We start from the raw sequence: 23,839 nt of genomic DNA, 5'->3' as shown, positions 1-23,839 counted from the left end.
ATTCATGCACAGTTTATTGCATTTCATCAATGTCTATTCAATTATTTTATGGATTTTACATAAAATTACCATATTGTGATATTAATATTGTGATAAAATATTCAAATTAAAAGTACTCAGGGAAAACTGAATGTAATCCTCTTGTCCTTAAAGGGTTAAACAATATCTCATCAATATTTTATCTAATTTTTGCCTCCATGCTAATACAATGGAGGAGAATGGAATTTAGTTTTTGGTGCTTACAGCATTGAAAAACTACTTTGAAATAATTCAAAAGTAACATTTCTTTCAAGAGACAAATATCTCAAAACCTGAACAATAAAACTTAAGTTTTCTGCACTGCTTGATACCACTAGTGGTGAGAAAATATGATGCTTTAGTCCTTTCAATTACTCAATGTAAAATGTTTTTGAAAATGAAAAAAAGAATTACATAAAAGTCATGTTTTGGGCAGATTTTATAAGCAAATGTTTCACAGAATGAAACTGTTTCTACTGTGTGTGTGTGAGAGAGAAGCAGATGCACACAGAGGGCCACATTTCCTGTGGCTTTTGTGTCTGTTTTTCATGTGCAGATGTGACGCATTTGGTCCTAAACATGTGTTGTATTTATCAGTCAGTCATACCAGACTGAAACTGCTGTTTGCAAGTCATTTGTGTGAGTGTTTGCAGTGTGTGCATCTCTCCTTATTGTATATGCATTTCAGGGAAGATTGTGTAAATAATAGGAGACATTTTGGCAGAGGTTGATTATGTATTCTGCTGGATTTAAGGTCATGTAATATGCGACTGTCAGTTATGTGGGGAAAATTCTGGCCTCTGAAGGCTAGTGCAAACACAACACAAATATTTAATTAAACATAGACTTGTATATCTAAAAAGCAACTATTACAAACAAAAATTAAGTAATTAGGCTTTTATTAATGAACACAATATAATTAATAGTTTTTTGTTCATTAAACTTGAATTTGAAATTGATCATCAAGAAACTGTAAAATCACTACATGCTGCACCTCCACCTGCTTCACTCTGAACTGATGCTGCTCCGTATTTCTCTCTCTCTCCACCTGTTGCAGTGACTTATGTTTATTTTTTGCGAATTTCATTTGTCTCATCACTTCATTTCCTTTTTGTTTCCCAGTGTTGCAAGCCATGCCTGCCTCCATTAAGAAGGTGGCTTTGTGGGTAATGTGTGTGCGTGTAACGTAGTAGTGTAAACACCGTCAATCGGAAGTATGTGTGTGTCTAGCCGCAGCCACAGAGAATAGGTGTACGTCGGTAGAGGAGAAATAAGTTACCACTGTTAGTGAAGCAAGAGTCAAATGCATCACAGAGAGGCTATGTATTAAGTCTGCTGCAACGCTGGAATAAAGTGCCCCGTTCTCCACCGCAGAGTTGGTCCAGACTCTTTGTAAAGCTTGTTACCAGCTGCGAGTTAGGCTAAGCTAAGTGAGCTAGTGTCAGACCAGTGGCCGCCCAACTACGGTTCGGGCCGTGAAACTGGATAGGTAACACCATGAACATTTATGGAACGTTTATTTCATCCCAATTTATTAATAATTAGATTATGATAAAGATTATAATATCATAATTAAGATTTAATAATTGATCAAGAAAATGGCAAGTAAACTGAAAGTAATTTGTTTCTTTTATTACACGAGCTGAATGTTTCTCCGCACAATATACAAACACTGAAACCTTTTTGTAAGTGTTTTAGGTCCAGACGGCATTTCGGCCAATGAGTATCACCTCTTATGCTCCCCACATGGACTGTTTACGGAAAACTAGGAACATAAATGGAAACCAGAAAGCTATCAAATGAGATATCAAATCTTGTCCCTTTCCTTCAGATTCTGCATTCGTATGCCGATATCAGTTTATAGAGATCAAGAGTTTGCTTACCTGGTTGCTGCTTGTGAAGAAAGGCATGGCCAAATTCCTGAGCAATGATCTGGAATGAGTAGAGAATAAATGCTCTATAACTGAACACAGTCTGCTTTATGTAAATTGAGGCTGTATCAAAGACAACTAACTGTGCTCTCCAGCTGTGGTGTGAGGAACTTCTGTATCCTACAGGAGAGGAAAGGTTCTTCCAGTATGCTGCTGACTGAGGGCCTCTCTGTGGGGTTGGGTTTCAACAGCTGTTCCAAGAGAGAGCGCAGTTCTTGGGAGTAGTGATCAGACACACGAGGGTAGAGGCCACGGACGATCTTCACCTCTAGGTGCATGCTATTGTCAGCATTAAACTGAGAGGAAACACATTTAGTACACAGTTATAACCACTGCAGAAAAAATGAAGAAAGGAAAGACGACCCATTCTTGTTTGTCAACCATTAGACACACAGAGAAGAGATCTAAATCAGTATGTGAGCATTATAATGCTGTTTAAGATACATTAAATCCTCATGAGTTCGTAAACAGCTCACACACAGAATACTTACTGCAGGCTTAAGAGTGCACATTTCATACAGGACACAGCCGAGGGCCCAAATATCACTGCAGAGGAGAGAAAGTCAGAGGAGAGAACAAACAAATAGACAAACTAGGATCAGTTCTGAGGGTAGATTTACATTTATTTAATAACAGTGGCTTCCAAACATATCAGACTGTATCAGCTATTCAGCAATAAAGTCCTAGACTTATTTTAATTTTTGTCCCTGAGTGTCTGCTTAATTTACTTCAGTTAACTAAATCAGGATCAGGTTACATTCATACTTAAAATAGTTTAAGAGGAAATCAATACTACAGTAGCTTCCTGTTGTAGATATAAACAAGCAGGTTCACTCAGTAAAGAGGAGACATGATACCTTCACATCTCCCAGAAACCTCCATCTAATCCTGCATGACTCACAGTCAGTTCAGTGGGGAGAGAACTTGTCCACTAGATTACTATTAAATGTTAATTTACACAACAAATGAGACGAACACAACGTAGAGCATCAAGTTAGTACCTTTTGTTGTTGTATGGTTTGTTTTTCCAGATCTCTGGTGAAAGGTAAAGTGGTGTTCCTATGCATGTTGTTGCCAGTTCTTCAGTGCTGGAAATAAGAATAGAATAGAAAGCAGACTGTATTATGCTTTACTATTTCCATTTTAATCTTGGCTTTATAGAGATCTACAGATTCATTCAGATGACATTTTAAATACCTGTTCAGCACCCTTGAAACTCCAAAGTCCCCGAGCTGTACAGTCTCATCTTTTGTCAAAAATATGTTCTATGCAGACATCATGAAAAGACATGTAATGTCATTATCATGAGTTTATACAATACAAATAAAAAATGCATCATCACTGAGGCAAGATCATGTGGTGCATGAAGCAATACCTGTGGTTTAATGTCCCTGTGGAGGATTTTTCTATCATGGATGTGCTTTAGTGCCAGACAAATCTGCACAAACCAGTCCAGGATCTAAGAAAGGCAGAGGAACGTAAAGATACACTTAAGAGTATCAACTTTCACTATATACATCATTTGTAATTCTAATGACAGAAAAAGCCAAAAAAATATTATAAAAACATTAAAAAGAGTCTAAATACATGTTAAAGAAGAGTACAGTGAAGTGGAATAGTGAGTGTTATATGATGAATTCTATCCACATGTTGCACAGTTTCACTCTAAAGATTAATAGTGTAGGAGAACCAGTTGATCTTTGTTTTTCTTGCAACCCCCAAGAGAGCCCAAAGAAGGTCTGGGCTCAATCAACAATAACCCCTGTTGGGCTTCAAACCATGAGGTCACACAGAGATAGCCTACATGTACCCGCTGAGGCCTGACCATGAGGTGCTTTTTTCCTTTGTTCTCCCTGAGACAAAGGAACAGCACAAAAAACGCTGCTCACAGACAATGGGAGTCTATTGCAAACTCCATTTCTAGTGATGCTTTGCAAATTTCACACCTTGACAGGAAACATGCAACATACTAGTACATACTATACATATCTCTCATTGGCAGAGACGCTCCTGCACAGCGGAGTCATGACATCACCACCCCTTTAAAATCAGAGAATGCCCTGAAAAATACGCAATCCATGTTGAACTGAACTTGGGGGAACTCCTGTCCCCCCTGTGAGTCAGCTTGACTAACGGAGGCAACACCGTGCACGTGTTTTCCCCTCACCAAAGTCTTTCCCCTCGCAGGACGAGACGAGACTTCGCCTGTGTTCACCCAAACACCATCCCTGGATCCCAGAGAGACCGTAGCTGCAACCAGCGCTCTCAATTTCCCTCCAGAAGAAAGAAACGGGGATCCTTCAGGATGACGCGGAACTTCTCTGCCCTGCTCTTTTTCCACTGAGTCGACTGCTGTTTTCCTCTGCCACGCCGCCGAGGACCAGCTTGCTGTGAGATTTGCCGACACCGTGAGGACAGGCACTGTCTGCATCCGAGCCGAGGACAGAGCCGGACAGAACCGGACAGAAAGACGGACTTCACACACACCCTGCTCGCTTCATGAAGTGACCAAGAAGCTTAAGTCTGGGCAGAGACAGTGTTAGTGTGTGTTAGTTTCAGCATCAGTGTTGTTGTTTAGCTTTTAGCTTTTTAGTTTTATTGCCATTGATTGTTGTGTGGATTGACAGATCTCTTGATTTCATAATTTATAATTATCTATGATAATTATGAATTATTATACTAATAACCAAATGCACTCCTACCCGTCCCAACACCCCTAACCTCAACAGACATAGATGTATATTCAACTTCGTCTGGAAGTGCCCTCAGGTAAACTGAGAACCCTTCCTTCATATTATAGTGTCAGTTTTGACTCCTCACAGAACCATCTCCTCACCCCAAACTCTCTATAAACTGTGTGGGACAATCCCAAGTGGAATTTATGACACCAATGCTGCTACATGCTTTATCAACCCCAGTTTCAGAGGATACCAGATTAAAGGACCTTCCCTTGGACAAATACAGAGAGACTGTTTATCATAGTGAAACCTCATCGATTTGTTTGATGAGTTTGGACAACTCTATCTACATTTTATGTTTTCTTTTCACCTTCTGAATATTGAAGTAAGACCTAAATATAGACCATATATTATATGATGTTTTCTTATTGTGATATATTAAATTATCATTATACTCTACATAACTTAGTAGGAATATCATACGTATGAAGGGTTACTTTGATAAGCAAAGAATTAACACTAATAGTTATAATGTATGTTAGCTAGTAAGAAGAATAAGTTTGTTAAATAACTATAGTATGTTTTAATTAAGCTGCACTGATGATTGTTAACTGTGTAAGGCCCTGTTAATGGTTGTATGGCCAAAGAAGATTGGCCATACAACCATCATTTTAACCAAATCAAAGGATCTAACTCAGGTGTTGTGACAGTGGTTATATCATAGAGGTGTGTCTCTGAACATTTGAGTAAAGTATCGTGCATATGCAATTCATATTTAAATGTGGATGTCCATGGTGAGATGTTTAGTTGAAATTTAATCAACTCAGAGAAGATCACGTGTTTTCTCTTAGACAAAGGATTTTCTGTTTTGAGCAGGAGAACATCTATCTCCACCCACACACGCTCATTTTAGCGCCAGCCAAATAAAAACAGTGTACTTGCTACACTCATTCTGCTTTTTCCTTTTCAGCTCCAAGGAGACGCACGTCGCATCCCGAAGACTTCCGCCATTTTAATTTCCTCCGTACTTTACTTTTGTATCACGTGATCTTCTAAGTTAACTTTCTCTTTTTCTTTAAGCTATGTGCAGTATTGTTACTTCAATAAAGCAAATTTCATGTTGAAATTCTTTCACGCTTTTTATTTTGAAGTATAGTTTCATTCGGCCAGCAAGATTATTTTCGAGTTATTTAGTAAGAAAGTCAGACGGTCAGAGACATCAATTAAAACGACCTGCTCTCTACGGATCAAGACCTCTTCAAGAATGTGTATCAGAAACAACCACTAAGACCAGCCTTTATCCTTCTTTGACATCACTGTTCCTTAAAGGCTCCTGCAATGCTCACGAAACTCCGCTGGGAAACCCGCAGCAGAACAGCTGATTTTCTGACCTGACGATATGGACAACAGCTGAGCCCGCTGAGACATTTGAGAACAACACTACGCAAAGTAGGCTGAACAACGTTACTCCATCTACCTCATGATTAAGAGTTGCTGTCGTTTAAATTGAACTCTCTGGTTAATTCTTTGGAGAAGTTGGTCAGTTAAATTACCTCTACCTTAGTTAATTCTCTGTTAATTACGCTATTGTAAACAGTTCACCATCACTCATTCATAACTTCTAACATGCCATTTTGAACATTTATCCTGGTTGATTTTTTTTTATCTGTTTGCATTGACATTTCATTTATTCACTGTTCATCAGTTAGTTCAATAAATATATCTTTATTAGCATGTTGTTGTCTGTGACTTCAATCTGAGCAGAGAATTAGATCACTGTATTGTAACACACTACATCAGACGTGAGACTGATAAAGTTATTTCTGTGTTTCTTCCCGACACAGTTAATTAGACTAATAATGGGAAGTGGTGCCACTTTTCAAACGAGGATTTTGTGTTAACAAAGGTGATGTTCCTACAACAGGTTTATCCTCAACATTCATGATTGTCTTGAAGAGTCAGTAGCTTACTTGATCTTCTGAGAAAAGTTCTCCTTTCTGAGATTTGATCTTCTCTAAGAGGTCTCCTCCCTCACAGTAGCCCATCACAATACACAGACAGTCCTTCACTAAAAAGATTTTTATACAGCATAAGGAACATGCATGAAAACACGTGTATGCATCAGGATATTATTGCAGTAGATGACCTCTGTGATTCTTTGAGGTTACAGTTAAGATCTTGGATCATTTATACCTTCAAAAGACTCTTTATACTGGACAATGTTGGGATGACTCATCTTGGCGAGGACTTCAACTTCTTTTTGAGCTTTCTGCCTCTCTTCAGGTGACATCTGTCAAAGTGAGAGGGACAGATAATGTGAAAGAGTAACGTAGTAAAGAGGAGCTCAAATGAACACTGATACTGTGGAACATTATGCAAAGGGTTCTTACTCTAGATATGCCAATCTCCTTGATGACATATTGGTGTCCATCCTCTTTGGATTTGACAAGGATGGCCATTCCAAATCCACCTTTCCCAATTCTCTTCACCTTTTTGTACTTCTCCATGTTAGTGGAATGACTGCCACCTCATGCTGGTTCTGCAGAGATGAAGGAGCATATTGTAAAGCTATGCTCGAGCTGATCAGGCTTTGATAACAAGAACTTAGGAGACTGTAAAAATGTAATTTAATACACTGCTGTTAACTCCAATCATTTGGACTGTGTATCATCCTGTAACCTATCTTTGGGTTGGCTAGAGTCACCAATGTCACAAAGATGGTTCACTTTAAACTGGCATAGATAACCACAGTCATGTTAGCACATGAAAAAGCAAGGAAAACGTTGTTTCCTTCACAACTAACTTTATTTGTCACAACAGCAGCACCATAGCGTGACAGTTTTTACAACACTTTCTGTCTAACTGGGCACTCACACCAAGAGATTCATCAGTTTGGTTGTGACCAATATAAAGTTTGTAGTAGAGCTGTTCAGCAGACCGGCCATGAATTTGACAAGGATAATAAAATATACAATTTTTCATGTTTCAGTTGTGTATTATTTAGTAAGAAAAATGTGACTAGTCTATATTTCTGTCATTTAAAAAATAAAAATGCCATTTTATGTTAAAAATCACATTATTGGCCAAGTAGCCTATGGAATAAAGCATTATAGGCTAGTTATGGAATACATCTAGAACAATAATTGTACAAGTAGCCTACTATTAATACAGTAGTAACAGATGTTTGCTAGGATGTTTAGTACAGCGGTTGCTGCAGGAAAAAAATCAAATCCCAATCTGCAATTGGTTGCTGCTTCAGCGGTGTCACTGCTAATTTGCATAAAGTTAAAGCTCTGCTCAACTTCAACTCGTCACTCTTGGTGCTGGCATCATGCTGCTCACTGCTGCCAAGGCCTCTGCCAGCTTTTGTTGAAAATTAATGACTGCCGGTTGCTTTTGTCACTTATGAATCTTGGGTGTGAGTGCATGGTGAGAGGGAGGGAGGAAGGCCATCACAGAATTACTAAATAGATCAGCTGCAGCAGCAGCACTGGCTGTGACACACTGCTCATGGAGGCAATTAAGGTTCCTGAAATAGCAAAATAAAATGATTTATTGATACAGGACTATTGTAGCCTGAAACTATGGGGGATAAGCCAAAACATTGAAAACATGATGAACGGTAATTTGAGCTGAGTTTACTCACGGGAGCAAACAAGAGAGAATGGTGGGCGAGCGAGCTAGAGAGAGAATGAGAGAGAGGGACAAGAAAACTAAGTGAGTAAATAAGAGAAATATAACATAATTTGCTGATAGTTTCACAGTAGTTTTGTTTTCAAAGAAGAAACAAAGAAACATCAAACACATCAGATTATTCACTGCAGAGACAGATACTCCAGAGTTTTAGGTCTCCTACTTCTGCAGGTCTCCTTCTTCATTCATTACATGCAAGTCCAACATTAGTCACACACTTAAGACTGTATAAAAGAAGTTGACATGGACACCATGACGTTGCCCATTGGTTTGCATTAGAGCTGGTTTTCTAGCCCAGAGTTGCTGCTTATGGTGAGAGCATTTTAACGGTGTATATGAGCACATTTTACTAGTATGTATGAAAGCTTTTCAATAGTTAATATAAACTGTTTTCACAATACTATATGGGAGCATTTCAACTGTGTTCATGTGCACACTTTAGTAGTATGAGTGAAAGCTTTTCAGTAGTTTTAATGAGAGAGTTTCAGTCTTGTATGTAATGTACATTTGTGTATGTGTGTGTGGTTTTCAGTATAGTATGTGAATGAGTGTGGTTTCATATATGTATGTGACAGGAAAAGTACATGTTTATCCACGGTAATTCTGAATAATGTTCCTAACGACCACTCATACCTCACAGCTTGAAAATGTCTGGTGTAAACTAGTGTAAACTTTGATTTACTGTTCCTTTTTATTTAGAATTCAAAGTTTTGTTTGAATGTGGGGAAAAGTTAAATATTTGAACTGTATTCATATCAAAAATTCAGCTTAATATTGCTACTAAGTAAATTTATTTATATAGCACCTATTTTAACATTGGCACACAAAGAAAAGAGGACAAGAAAACCATAAAAGACATATTCAAGAACACATAGAGACATCACACACAAATGAACACAGAAAGTATACAGGCAGCAAATGTAGTGAGGCTAAAAACAGGAGTGATGTGAGATCTGCAGTCCGTCCAAGTTAACAGCCTAGAATAGAAAGCTGCATTTTGTACAAGCTGAAGACATGACAGGGCAGCTTGGCTAAGGCAAGTGAAAAGGGAATTGCAGTAATTGAGGCGGGAAAAAACTAAGTCAGAAACCGACAATAATGGTCTCATTTCTGCAATGTTCCTGAGTTGAAAAAAACCCAGGATTGAGACAATTTATTGACATGGTGTTCAAATTTCAATTTGCGGTCAAATATAATGCCACTATTACTGCTGTTAGTTTTGACATATGGGGCAAGTGGGCCAATACGCTGAATGATGCCTTTAGCAGTATTTTCAGGGCCAAAAATGAGAAGCTCAGTTTTGTCCGAATTCAGTTGAAGAAAGTTGACAGACATCCAGTCCTTTATTTCAGCTAAACGGTCGTGGAGAGTTTCTGGTTTTACTGAAAAATATAGCTGAGTGTCGTCCGCATAGCAATGGTAGGATACACAACCAAAGTGACTCATTATCTGGCCCAAGGGAAGCATATACAAAGAGAAGGGAATAGGACCGAGGATTGACCCCTGGGGCACCCCATATAGCAGAGGAGTGAATGAGGACACATAGTTACCCATGAAGACAGAAAAACTTCTATTTGACAGATTTGACATGAACCATTCTAGAGCTTTCCCTGAGATACCAACACATGTATTTAGTCGATTAATGAGGATGGAGTGATCAATGGTATCAAAAGCAGCGCTCAACTCAAGAAAGATCGAGATGGAGAGTTCCCCCTTATCAGCCTGCACAAGGATGTCATTCATGACTCGTAACAAAGCAGTTTCAGTACTGTGGTTTTGACGAAAATCAGATTGAAATTTATCAAAGATATTATTCCCTTCAACAACTTGAGGAAGCTGCTAAGCAACAAGTTTTTGCAGTATTTTGGAAATTAAAGGTAATTTTGAGATTGGTCTGAAATTGTTTAAAACAGCTGGATCAAGGCCAGGTTTTTTTAGAAGGGACTGGACACTGGCTGTCTTAAACTGATCAGGGACATAAGCAGAGGTGAGGGACATGTTTATAATAGTGAGTACAGCAGGGCCAATGACAGGAAGGACCTCTGAGAAGAGTTTGTCGGGTAAGATATCAAGATTGCAGGAAGACAGGCGCAGATGAGAAATTGTCTATGGGGTTTTGCATGGTAATGGGGGCAAAATGAGTTGATACATTTAAAACACTAGTAGGTGGATCAAAAGCGGTGGATGGGAGCACAATGTTGGATCTAATTCTATTGATCTTGTTGACAAAAAAATTATAATTGCAATTCAGTCTTCAGTTGAGGTGGTAGAGATAGTGACGAGAGTGGGTTGTACAAGCCAATTGATTGTGCTAAACAGAGCTCGGGGATTGTGTTTATTAGCAATAATTAAATCTGAGAAATAAGCCGTTCTTGCATCCTTGATTTTTTGATTGAGCAAAGTTAAAAGTTCTTTCATGTATAGAAAGTGAACACTGAGTTTTTAACATTGAAAATATGACTTTGCTGGGAAGAAAACAGCATAGCAGAAATTATAACATTGCAAACAACACAACCTTACAGAAGACACTCAATTGCAGAAAATATGACATTACTGAACATGTAACGTTGCACCAAACAAAACCTTTGTGTTTTCTGGAATTGTTGTATTGTCTGCAATGTTAAGTCTTTTGTGATCTTTTGTTGTGCTTTCTGTTTTTATAAGTGTCTTGTTTACTAGACACTTATAAAACAGACATTTCTAATGTTGTGCATTGCTCCTCAGAGTTTACACTAATTTGTATAGAAAATCAGCTGCAATGGCCCGATGCAGTTTAATGGAAAATTATTATTCCTCAGAAAACCATTCTGTCTGTCTGCCTTTCTTTCTTTTTTATTCTCTACCCTGTGTTTTTATCACTGAGCCTGATAGCATCTTGCTACACAACACAAGAGCAACAGACTCTGATCAACAACCTAAATTAACTTTCCTGCTAAAATCTCCTCTTATCTAGCTTACAAACATGAACACACGTCTTGTCCTGCAGCTTAGCTTGTTGAATGAGCCACCAAACAAACATTTACCGCAGAAAAGTGTGTTAATTAGCAGTTTATTACATTACATCAACATGAATTTAATTACATTATGTAATTTTGCATAGAACTGCCATATTTTGATATTAATTTCTGAAAAAATGATTTGTGTTAAATACCACAGTGTTGACTGAAGCTACATCACACAGACCTAGTATGCAGTGTAACAGCCCTCTGACTTTGCCATGACCCTCAGGTTTGTGTCTTGTGTGCTGTGTGTGTGTTTTATCTCTCTTCAGGTCCAAGTAGGCAGAGACTATATTAATGCAACTGGGTGCTGCTGGTACCTGTCCATCCAGAATGCATTCAGGATCAGTCATCCTCATTCCTTTCCCTCTCACCTCATCACTGGCTCTCCCCCTGCACCACACCTTTTCTTTTCTTTTGTTTCACTTCTCTTTAGTTTACACCACACAACATTACACATTCACACATCCACTCACCAACACCACTGATATACTGACTTACTATTTCATACATTTGATTAATATATTTTGATGCAGTTTCTAAAACATAAATGTAAAAGATCAATTTTTCAGTACAAACGTGTATTTCCCTTCATTTGTCATGGCCTAAGAGCCGGGTCATGACAGCAGGAGAAACTGAATGTAATCCTCTTGTCTTTAAAGGGTTAAAACAATGTCTCATCCATATCTCATCTCATTTTATTCATGCCAATACAATGCAGGAGAATGGAGTTTTGTATGTGGTGCTCACAGGTGCATCACTAGTTTCCCAGAAATGGTGTCCACAGACCTCACTGTCACTGATGATATGCAAACTGTTAACTTTGAGGTCTGTGTGTGTGTGTGTGTGTGTTGGTGAGAGAAAGAGAGAGGGAGAGAGAGCATGAGAGCAGCAGCACAACAAAGGGTCAAAAGTACCTTAAATGTAGGTAATGTGAGTGGAAGCGTACCTGTTGACGCTCATCTATCTGGGTCCGTTATTGTCGTCTTTTCTCTTCATTCCCCCGCACAGTAAAACCTAGAGACACAATATCATCTCTTATGTTTGATAGAACCAGATTTATTCAAAAATATAAATACTTAGCAAGCTATTAGTCAGTCACAACTACACATATTCTCTCATTAACTGGATACATTCATGTGCAGCTTCAAATTATATTTCAAAAACTTTATGCAACATTTCAAGTCCAACACAGAAGAGTTAAATGGTTCCAGCATACTAAAGTTCACTGTAACTTACCTGACATCAGGCTGCAGGAGACTCTCAGACTGTCTGCATCTGCTTCTGTATTTATACTTGATATAGAAATCGAAAGCATTTTATACACATGAACAACTGGTTTCTGTTGACCATTTCTTATCTTGATTTGCTTTTGTAATCAGTAAATTCCAGACTGGGGTGTACTCAACTCTTCCAACCATATCGATTTGATGATAGAATTCTAAATTATTATTGTTTTCTGGCACGTCATTGACGATACATTCAGATTTTATTTGTTTATGAAGGTAAAATCAGTTTGTCTAAAAAATAAGGTTAAGATTAACAAAATATGGGGGTGAGTACGTTTTTAAAACACCAAAGAGCCATATATTATCATCTAAACACAATAACTGTCTGTCATCAGCAATGTAAGTTATGTTAAGGGGTTAGTCTATCCCACTATATACCTGTGGAAAAATTCACAAGCAGTTTTGCTGTAAACAATTAATTTATCAGAAATCGCTGAAACATTTCTTCTTCACTTCCTTGTAGTTGACCAGAATCCTTCTCAGTGTACAGACAGATTGACTGATATGAAATATTTTTACATGCTGTTGAAAATCACCACCCATACACTGGAATGTAAAGGGAGATAACAGTGTTTTGGATATTTTTGTGACAAGCAGGTTTGTCTGGTTTTATGTGTCAGACTCAACAGTGTAGTGAGTCACGCAAGACGCCTGTTTGAGCCACATTACACATTAAAAACAGTTCATGTCTGTGGCTTAAATCTCATCATCTCATTCCTCAAGGTAACTAATGACCTCCTTTTAGCAGCTGACAGGGGGGAGAGTGCAATTTTAATTCTTTTAGATCTAAGTGCAGCTTTTGACACAGTAGACCACACTATTTTAGTTGACCATCTTAAGACCTGGGTGGGCATCAAGGACACTGCACTTGATTGGTTTTATTCTTACATTTAGAAAGAACCTTCTTGATCACCAATTTTATTTTCCATCTACATTCTTCCACTTGGCCAAATCATTCAACAACACTACGTTTCTTTTCATTGCTATGCAGACGACACACAGATATACCTTCCCCTGAGACCCGGTGACCCAAGAAGCCTAGCTGCTGCTGTAGACTGTCTCAGCGATGTCAACTGTTGGATGGCACAAAATTTCCTTCAACTCAACAATTCAAAAACAGAAGTCATACTGTTCAGTCCCCCTAATCCAAATAACCCCATCAGTCTTGGTCCCCCATCCACCTACATGAAGCCCACCACCAGAAATCTCAGAGTACTGTTCGATTCAGGTCTCAAACCACACATTAACAAACTTGTCCAGTCCTGCTTCCTCCAAATCAGAACCATTTCCAGAATTAAGCCAATGCTCCACCACTCTGACCTTGAAAAAATCATCCACGCTTTCATTTTCTCCAGATTAGATTACTGCAACTCCCTCCTTTCTGGCAAAACATAAAAATCCCTGTTCCGCCTCCAACTAGCTCAGAACGCAGCAGCTCGGCCTCTTACTGGTTTTAACAGACAACATCACATCACCCCGAGTCTGGCTTCTCTCCATTGGCTCCCTGTTCATTTTAGAATTAATTTTAAGATTTTACTGATCACTTTTAAAGCACGTCTGGTTCTGAAGCTCCAAGCTACATAACAGATATGCTGACCCGGTACGAGCCAGCCCTTAGATCCTCAGGTGGGGCCCTTCTGGGCGGTCCAAAGTCGAGGCTTAAATCTAAAGGTGACTGTGCTTTTTCCATCAGGACCCCTCGAATTTGGAACGACCTGCCTGAGGAGATAAGGTTCGCAGAATCACTTCTTTTAAATCACTTCTTAAAACCCATTTTTGCAGACTTGCTTTTATGTAATGTTGTCTTTCGATCATCTTTGTATTGTCTTTTAATCTTTTTATCATCTCTCTATTGTTTTTCTTTGTCTTCTGCTGCCGTCTTCTTGAGGTCAGACCTGTTATTGTTTTCCGTGTCATGTCTTTGCTTTGCATTGTACTGCTTTTGCTTTGTCTGTCAAAGCACTTTGTAAACTCTGTTTTTAAAGTTGCTATATAAATAAAAATATTATCAGTCACTTTTCCGAACACTGATGGCACTTGGGATGAGGCTCTTCTTAAATACATGTTTAGTTGCCAGAGGGACTCTATAGCGCCTCACAGAGCTCAAAGGCTCAAACTGGCTGAATAGGATAGTAGCTCTCTGCCAGGATATTCCTTGCTTTCTTCCTTGTCCTTTCCATTAAGAATTGAATCAAGGAATTTTGGGGTTTAACAACTATTCTGCTGGCCCTAAGAACAATCCTGGATATTCTGAGAACTACAACTGAAGTGACTGTACCAGCCCAACACCCTCAAGAAAAATTCTGTACACTAGTTTTTACATTTACTATATTATATCAGTCTCTCTTCCTAATTTTTTCTCATTAGAAATTTTACAAACACAAAAGTCATGTGCAGGTGATATTCATGGGTGGTGGCCTGTGATGACATCACTGCAGTCATGTCAAGTCTAGATTCGTCTCATGAATTGCTTACAGTATCTTAAGTGACTGACCAAGGAGAATGTTACAGTGGATTTGATGGAGACAAAAATCTATGACTTGATGTAAATGACAGGACAGATATGAAGCAGTTAACAAACTGCCAGTTTTGTTAACTGCAGGTTTGAACTTATGATTTGATGCACTGTGTCAAAAAAGATTATATGTCATTATGCTGTCTGAAGTGAGTCTTTTGTTCCACTTTTCTTTTTTAAACACCACTATGTCCTTTTCATGATTGTATGAAGAGTTCTTAGAACACAACAGCTTTTGGGACGTGCATTTGCTGTTGTGCAAATGGACACAGATTTTTGGTGTAGCAACGCAGAAAAAGTATCTTCTGCCTTGCTATTTGCGGCCATTACCAAAAAGCAAGAGGTGCATTACTACCAACCTCCAGACTGGAGTAGAGCCTGGGAAAACCAACAGGAGAAGCATATAAATAAGGGTAAATGAAAGTTTATTAAATCAAGTACAATTTGAGGTTCTAGTATTTTAAGCTTAATTTATACTTCTGAATTAAGGTGTACCAAGGGCGGCTACATGTGTTGACTCTGTTGCTTCCTGCAGCTAACATGTCTCTTCTAAAATATAACTATAGGTTGAGCCTCCAGCGGCTACAGTGTGGAGATACCACAAGAACTGTGATTGCTCAGCACGAGTTGTTTGTGCTTTCTCCTACAAGCGTCTGACACCTGAAGTGATTGTAGAGAGTAAAGACAATATAAAGCAAGCTGGAAAAAAGGCTTAGTTATCTTCTTCTTTTTCTCTGTCTTCATCACAGTCAAAAAAGTAGTTTGGAAACATTAGTCTGCTCCGTAGACTGTATCTGTTTGTGATATTAAATGTAATATCATTCAGTGTGCTCGAGTCATTTCTCTGACGTTTGCTGTTCCTGGTCTTAGAATCACCTGATTCTGCTGCATATTGCTGGGAGATCTGCAGAGAACTCCTTTTCACTAAAATATCAGTGGTAATGCTTGTTGTTATTCAGACAGATACAGACACTGATTAACATTCAGGCCAGAGGCTGCCGACCTGTCAGTCTGGGTCGACTCACCTCAGTTCAGCTTGGACTTTGTCCTGATTATCACTTAAGTATCACTTTTGGGAGACTTTCTTCTTTTCCTCCACTACATCCCAGAGGTTCTTGCTCACTTTATTACACTGCGTTTATTGAAGGGCCGGAGTTATTTAGCAGGTCCCTTTAATGTAAATCATTCATTTTAGGGTGAAGACTTGGTTTAAAGTTAAGGTAAGTTTAGGGTTATGTTAAGGTTATTGTCAGGCATGTGTTGGTTAGGATTAAGGTTAGGATAAGTCTCCAGGAAATGAATGTAAGTCAATGTAATGTCCTCTGAAGTGATGGAAAGATAACATGTCTGTGTGTGTGTGTATGTGTGTGTGTGTGTGTGAACACATATCTCAGCGGAGCTGGTTTTGCTTGTCCTTGAATCACAGCAACAAAAAAAGACAAGCACACACACACACACACACACACACACACACACACACACACACACACACACACACACAAAGACAGAAAGAAGTGAGGAGAGATGACGGCCTTCCTGCTCCCCAGCAGCAGATGTCACTGTGCTTAACATGAATGTTGTTCTGCAGTGGAACCACTGGATGGCAGCGTCTGACATGCAAAATGTGCAGCAATGAAATAAACTTTACATCAAAGTTTCCACCTCTCAGGTTTAGCTGTTAATTTGTCTTGCTCACATTCAAACTCCAACTGAGAATCAAATCCAGTGGAGTTAGTAAGTTAAAATAAGTGTGGGTATAATTCGAATATTTCAACTATTATAGTGAACATTACACCTCGAACAAAAAGAGTAAGTAATAGACACATTTTTTAAAATCTTTTGGCTAATTTATTGGTTGGCTTTTGATTTTAAATGAAAAGATACTTTTAAACATTACTTATGTTACATGTGTGGAATTCATATTTGCAGCCGGTGTTTTTAAAATCTTTTTAAGTCAGATGATGATGAATTGTTTTTATTTTTAAAATATAGGGAAGTTTCCCCTATGACACCTGTACATTTAGCAAAAGTGGTGCTCAAAAAACTGCAGCATTTATTTCTCTGTCTGTGTTGCATGTGTCCCACTGCATGGACTCATTTACGGTGGTGCTACTAAAAATATCAGTTGCCAGTTTATTACGTCCACCTGGGTAAAATAAAAGTAACTACACCTCTAATGAAGGTTATAATGTTGAGTTTTTGTTGAAACTGTTCAGAGAGGTGATGATTCGTCTTTATGGTCATGTTGAGACTGCATTAGTGCTGATGTTGACTTGTATTGTCTTTAGAGGAGTTTCTACATTTTTGTCTACCTCATTGTTCTAAATGGAGAAAAAAAGAATATTTGAAACACAAAAACTCAACATTATAACAGTCATAAAGGTGGATTTATTGCAGGACTGTTGAATTAGCTGCATTAGTTTTAGCAGGTGTGTAAATTGTAGACAGCAGTATTTTTCTCACCTGAAAGAGTGAACAAGTTAACAGGATGTATAGTTAAATAGTCAAAGAGAAGATTCCATGTTTTCATTGGAGATATGGAGGCATAATGACTGCATGTGCAATACAACACAATATATGCAACATGCAGCACTGTTATAGACACTGTATAAAACAATGTGATGAGACAGGACTGACTGGAGAGACTCTGACATGCAGAGTCATGTTATATAATATTTGAAAATTTATATACATGTTTATTTTTTAAGCACACAAGTTGTTTGTACTTACAGCCTGTTGCAAATAGTTAATTGGTAAATATTTGTTTATTTTAGGGCTGCAAGTAACATATTTTTTCATTATTGATTAATCTGTTGATTATTTTCTTGATTAATTGTTTAGTTTTTTCAATTAAATGTTAGAAAATGGTGAAAAATGTCAAAAAGTCCAAGTTGACGTCCACAAATGTCTTCTTTTGTCCCAACCAACAGTCCGTGATGGAGGTGATGGAGTTTCTTCCTCTTCAACTTTTTTTCAAATAACACATTAAAAACATTGTTTAGTCATTGTTGTAGCGTTAATGTTACATCACCTGAAAAGCCACACTGTAAAAAAAAGTCTGACAGCAAAAGTTGCCAAACACTTACCGTCAAATAACAGTAAAAAAAACCTTTAGTTATTTTACAGAGATTTATTTTAAAAATACGGATATTTACTTTGGACATTGTCTACATTTTTACAGTCCAACCATTTTAAAATAAAAAGAAAATCTCATTATAAAACATTGCTAGAATGTTAAACAAATGTATAAATCTGTACAAAAAATGAAAAAGACTGCAGAGCTACCTTAAAATTACCTAATTTAAATGAAGACTGTTGTTTTCATACAGTAATCTTTGGTAAATTCATAGGATTATCCAATCCATCCACAAGAACTCCCCATCAAAGTACAGATTTCTGGATGTAAAACACAGAAAAATTATGTAAAATTACATTCAAATTACCCTCCTTTAACACCCATTAATGGTATCTTGAGAGCTTTAAGCTTTTATTTTATGTGCTCAATATCTACAATAATGCAAATGGGCGATTCAGCTAAATAAAAACTTTTCTTTTCTTTTCAAGTCATCTGCCTCAAGTAAAAGTCAAGTCGAGTCTTATAAGTGTTAGTCAACCAAGTCGCGAGTCCTCAAATTTGCGACTCGCATCAAGTCATGCGACTTGAGTCCCCAACCTCTGACAAATATTTATTGAACTTTCCTTGGCCATGGAAATAGGTGAATCTGCATGCAAAAAAAGGCTCAAGTTCATAGGACAGATTGAAAGCCACCCACTTCCTTTCAGAATTCCAACGATGGCTATGATCCTCTGCAATGAGCCTCAGCAAGTGAGAATACAAAAGCAGAAAATATGTATCATGCTCTTAAAAGTACCTGCACACCAACAGGTGTCAACGTTGTTGCTTGTATTTTTTTCAATGTATGCACAATGGCAACTTTGCATAATTCATAATTATCTATGATAATTATCTATGATAATGATATGATAATTGATATGATAATTATGAATTATTGCTAATAACCAAACGCGCTACTGCCCGTCCCAACACTGTCTGAAATTTAAATGTGATCGACAAAATCTTAAAACCATTTGTAAAACTGACTAGTATCCTGTGTTGTGATGCTTAATTTGGAGTGATGTCGTAGTCTCTACATTTGGAACCAGTTAAAACTCTGGTGCAGTATTTTGCACAAGCTTTAGACAAGAGAGTGATTTTCAGTTTTTGACTTGCAATATAATAATTGAATTATGCAGAATATACAGTTTAAAATAAAAAACAAACAACAAATATGCACATTATATATAAAATAACGTGATTAAATCCCTATCATCAATACAGTGAAAATTCTCTAAATTACTGATCATCTAGCCTATCAGTAGAAACTGAAATCTTGGTGCACATGGCCAAAATTAGTTCTTTATTGTGAATATATAATTTATTTACAAAGCAGTCAAAGTATGTATATCCAAAAAATAGACTTAAAAAAATAGACTATAAGCTTAAACAAACAGAGCAGCAGAAGAGCAGGTCCATCTCCCGTGCAGCATATGTGCTACGGCTGTCACTTTGAATGAATTCACAGTGCTATGGAATTCGTTCAAATTATATAGAACATTAGCATTATGTAATTTATAGGCAAAAAATAGGAAGTTAGGTGAGGTATACATATTTTGAGGTGTTCTATTATTTTCCAAGTGTATTACAACTGTATTTCTAACCTCAACTATGGATTGTTTCAGCTTCTGCCGTCTGGTAAACTGTACCACAGCAGGCTCTGAGACAGGTTTTTCCACCAGACAACCAGGCTTATGAAAAATGAACACTAATTGCCTGTCTGCACAGTATACACACACACACACACACACACACTTACACAGCACTTTACGCACACCACACTCATTTCACTACCACACTGTAAATCGTACTGCATTGTGTTTCATTGTGTGTTCTTCAGACCAACACTAACTTAGTCGGTAGACAGCAGGTTACTGGTAACGTATTTACTAGCAGCAAATAGGAGCAGCTGGGCGGTCTGATGTTTCTTTAATAAATAATATTAGTAACTTATCAAGCCAACTGGCTAAACTTATTAACACTAGCATACTAGCTGTCACTTAGTCTTTCTCAGGTCACAACTTGACACAGCCTTTTATTTAATGTTTGCAGGACAGAATAGGAGCTGAAAAATGTAAATGGTCAACTGACAAATGTAATTTATTTAACGTTACTATGACTGATGTGAGATTCTGATTGAAGGCTAACCTTAATAGCTTCATTAGGACTGGCATAACGCTGTGCTATCTGAAACCACACAGACTTAACGTTACTTAATGCATACAAAAAGCAAATGCTAACGTTAGCACTGCTGACTCCACATACATTTTAAAATCTGGCATTTATGCAACATCAATGCTTTAGTTATGTCAAGTTGTAGCTAGCTTTGAATGCTACTATCTCACTTTCCCTTTCTGCTGCCCTTGTTAGCTCAACTCATGACAAGTTCAGTTTATATCTCTCTTTATACGAAACTTCATGTAAGGAGAAAAACAAAATGATAACCTTACCTTTACTGAAAGCTGAATGTGAGTCATCATCTTCAAATCAACAGTCTTGGGAAATGACTTGCGTTACTTTATCCAGAGAAATTTTCTCTCCGTAGTCTCTGTGCTTCAGGCAGAGAACAAAGTGCGCGTAAATACAAACAATTGAATGTTGCGCAGTCATTGGATGAATTACGTTGGAAGGACCCGCCCCCAGAACTCAAACAATGTCATTGGTCGAGATCATCTCCCCACAGCCTGATTCATCCAATGATTGTACAACATTCATTTGAATCTGCTCACATTTTCTTGATCTGTCTGAAGCACAGAGACTATAGAGACATTTTCTATGTTTACATTTATATGTTTTTTCAACTATTTTAAGGTCTTACATCCCTTCACCCATATTATCAAGTCCTAGCATCAAATCCCAGTCTTTCACACATCTCCCACGTATTGCTAAAAAAAGTAAACCATTGTAAAGCTTTACTCATATTGAGATCCCTCTTTATTCACCTTATATTATCTCTGCTTTTTGCTCTTTGTTCCCTTTGACCTGTAGAAATGTTGGAGTGACCTAATGATTAGAGGGAGCAGTTGGACTGCAATGAGGGCCTTGAATTTTGTTGAACATAGACTGACTGTGACTCACTTTGGGTCTTAATGTTTAGAGAAGAGAAACTAGATCTACAAATGACACCTTCACAAGGAAAAAATGCATGGATGCTGTGGTTGCAATTTCAAGTTGTGGTCTAAAAAAAATGTATTGGGAGACAGCTTCCAATATTTTTAAGGTGCATTTACAGCCTTTATTATAGCTACCTTCAGAATTTGAAATTAAATTACTACTTTTTTAAAATAAGCATGTATTGCACATGTTAATATGTATGATAACAAAAAACACTGTCATGGCAGCATCTCACAAATGAAGTTGCTTATTTTTGAAAGACATGTGTAGAGTTTTTAGAGATTTGAGGCATTTCTGCCAACTGTGATCCAAAACTGTAGCAATAATGAAGAAATGCATTGTCTTAATTTTTTTAATAACACACAAATTTTGCAAAACATTGAACACAAGCACAGAGACTGACTGCAGATTTCAGATGAAAGTCTTCTGCTCACAATATTTTCAGTGTTATTCCCAATAAAGAGAAATCTGTTGTGTCAGTTCATTCAATGTGAGAATATACAGACAAAACTTGACTATAATCAGTATGACATCACATGTAAAGAGACACATTAGGTTGGTTACCTGGTGTTTGATTTATAAAAAAGTAGAAAAAACAACAGTCGACCTCTCTTCCTCAAATCCTAAATCTCATGAGAAAGAGAGAGAGAGCTGGAGAGAGAGAGAGTATATGTGTTGGTGCTGATGATGAACAACTCTGCAAACTCTGATGCAAAAAACATACAAAGACAGAAAGAAGTGAGGAGAGATGACGGCCTTCCTGCTCCCCAGCAGCAGATGTCACTGTGTTTAACGTGAATGTTGTTCTGCAGTGGAACCACTGGATGGCAGCGTCTGACATGCAAAATGTGCAGCAATGAAATGAACTTTACATCAAAGTCTCCACCTCTCAGTTTTAACTGTTAACTTTGTCCACATTCAAACTTAAGAGAACTGAATCAGTTGGAGTTAGTTAGTTAAAATAAAGGATTCTGAATATTTGCTGTTACACTGCAAACAAAAAAGAACAAATAATAGACACATAAACACTTAATTATGTTTGATTTTATTATCTTTTGGTAATTCATACAGTGGCTTTTGATTTTAAATGTAAAGCAGTAGGTTAAATATTACTCATGTTTCATGTGTGGAATTCATATTTACTGCTGGTGTTTTGAAAATCTCTTTAAGCCTGATGATGATGATGATGATGATGATGATGATGATGATGATGATTGTGACATTCACAAAACTGTTTTTATTTCTACAACATAAGGATAAAGTTTCCCTCATGACTCCTGTTCATTGAGCAGAACTGCAGCATTTATTTCTCTGTCTGTGTTGCATGTGTCCCACTGCATGGACTCATTTATGGTGGTGCTACTAAAAATATCAGTTTCCAGTTTATTACATCCACCTGGGTAAAATAAAAAAGTAATTGCACCTCTGATGAAGGTTATAATGTTGAGTTCTTGTTGAAACTGTTTAGAGAGGTGATGATTTGTTTGTGTATGGTCATGTTGAGACTGCATTAGTGCTGATGTTGACTTGTATTATCTTTAGAGGGCTTTCTACATTTATGTCTACCACATTGTTCTAAATGGAGAAGAAAAGAATATTTGAAACACAAAAACTCAACATTGTAACAGTCATAAAGGTGGATTTATTGCAGGACTGTTGAATTATCTGCATTAGTTTTAGCAGGTGTGTAAATTGTAGACAGCAGTATTTTTCTCACCTGAAAGAGTGAACAAGTTAACAGGATGTATAGTTAAAAAGTCAAAGAGAAAATTCCATGTCTTCACTGGAGATATGGAGGCATAATGACTACATTCATTTGGTCCAGTGCTCCAGACATAAAAGCACCAAAGAATCCACAATAAAAACAATAGATACCCAATAAGACCTCAACATAATCATAATAAAACACATCTGATCAAACTGAGACACAATAAAATCAAATAAAAACAGTCGATCCAAAATCATTAAAATCACATTTGATATAAAAGATTATTTGTCATGTTTTCATCTTGTTGGATCAAACACAGACAGGAGTTATTAATATATGAATAAGACTGTGCAGTTTCTGATTTCAGACACTCTTAATTTTCCATTTAGAAAGCTGCAATAGAGTGTAGACTCCACACAAGGTGGACTTGACTCTTGTGCCCTCAAGTGGTAGAAGACTGAACTTATCACTACTTCACTACTTCTCTCTTGTTCTCAATATTTGCTCTTTGAACTGTGATTCAGTGTTTCACTGTGTATTCATACAACAGATAGACTTTAATCCTCTTCAGATTTCATGAAGAACTTACTCCAGTGCCAAATTAACAGCATCTACTGGTGTCTAGTGGTTCTACTTGTTAAAGGACCAGTTCACCCAAAACTGCAGAAAAACATTTTCTGAGTAACCTCTTGTGATATGTGTAGTCATGGAGATAGTTTTGGTTTTATTTGTCCAGTGTTTGAGATGTCTGTCACCACACCAGTTCAATGGAGTTTCAT

General features: G+C 37.5%; 1 protein-coding gene across 1 annotated transcript in view; it reads right to left on the bottom strand.

Moving 5' to 3' along the window:
• LOC137186373 (interferon-induced very large GTPase 1-like) overlaps nucleotides 1-23,839 on the bottom strand; it is a 61,705-nt gene that overhangs the window by 7,195 nt on the left and 30,671 nt on the right. Inside the window, exons 2-10 of the mRNA XM_067595297.1 lie at nucleotides 7,018-7,166; nucleotides 6,821-6,917; nucleotides 6,598-6,695; nucleotides 3,325-3,408; nucleotides 3,147-3,214; nucleotides 2,951-3,037; nucleotides 2,441-2,495; nucleotides 2,033-2,245; nucleotides 1,902-1,950 (exon numbers count right to left, since the gene is read on the bottom strand). Of these exons, the coding sequence (XP_067451398.1) occupies nucleotides 1,902-1,950; nucleotides 2,033-2,245; nucleotides 2,441-2,495; nucleotides 2,951-3,037; nucleotides 3,147-3,214; nucleotides 3,325-3,408; nucleotides 6,598-6,695; nucleotides 6,821-6,917; nucleotides 7,018-7,134 (868 nt within the window). The 5' untranslated portion in view covers nucleotides 7,135-7,166. The remainder of the gene's footprint in view (nucleotides 1-1,901; nucleotides 1,951-2,032; nucleotides 2,246-2,440; nucleotides 2,496-2,950; nucleotides 3,038-3,146; nucleotides 3,215-3,324; nucleotides 3,409-6,597; nucleotides 6,696-6,820; nucleotides 6,918-7,017; nucleotides 7,167-23,839) is intronic.

Source organism: Thunnus thynnus, chromosome 1 (assembly GCF_963924715.1).
Source record: "Thunnus thynnus chromosome 1, fThuThy2.1, whole genome shotgun sequence".
NCBI lineage: Eukaryota > Metazoa > Chordata > Actinopteri > Scombriformes > Scombridae > Thunnus > Thunnus thynnus.
The sequence above is the reverse complement of the archived record's forward strand: the minus strand, read 5'-3'. Positions and strand labels throughout refer to the sequence as shown.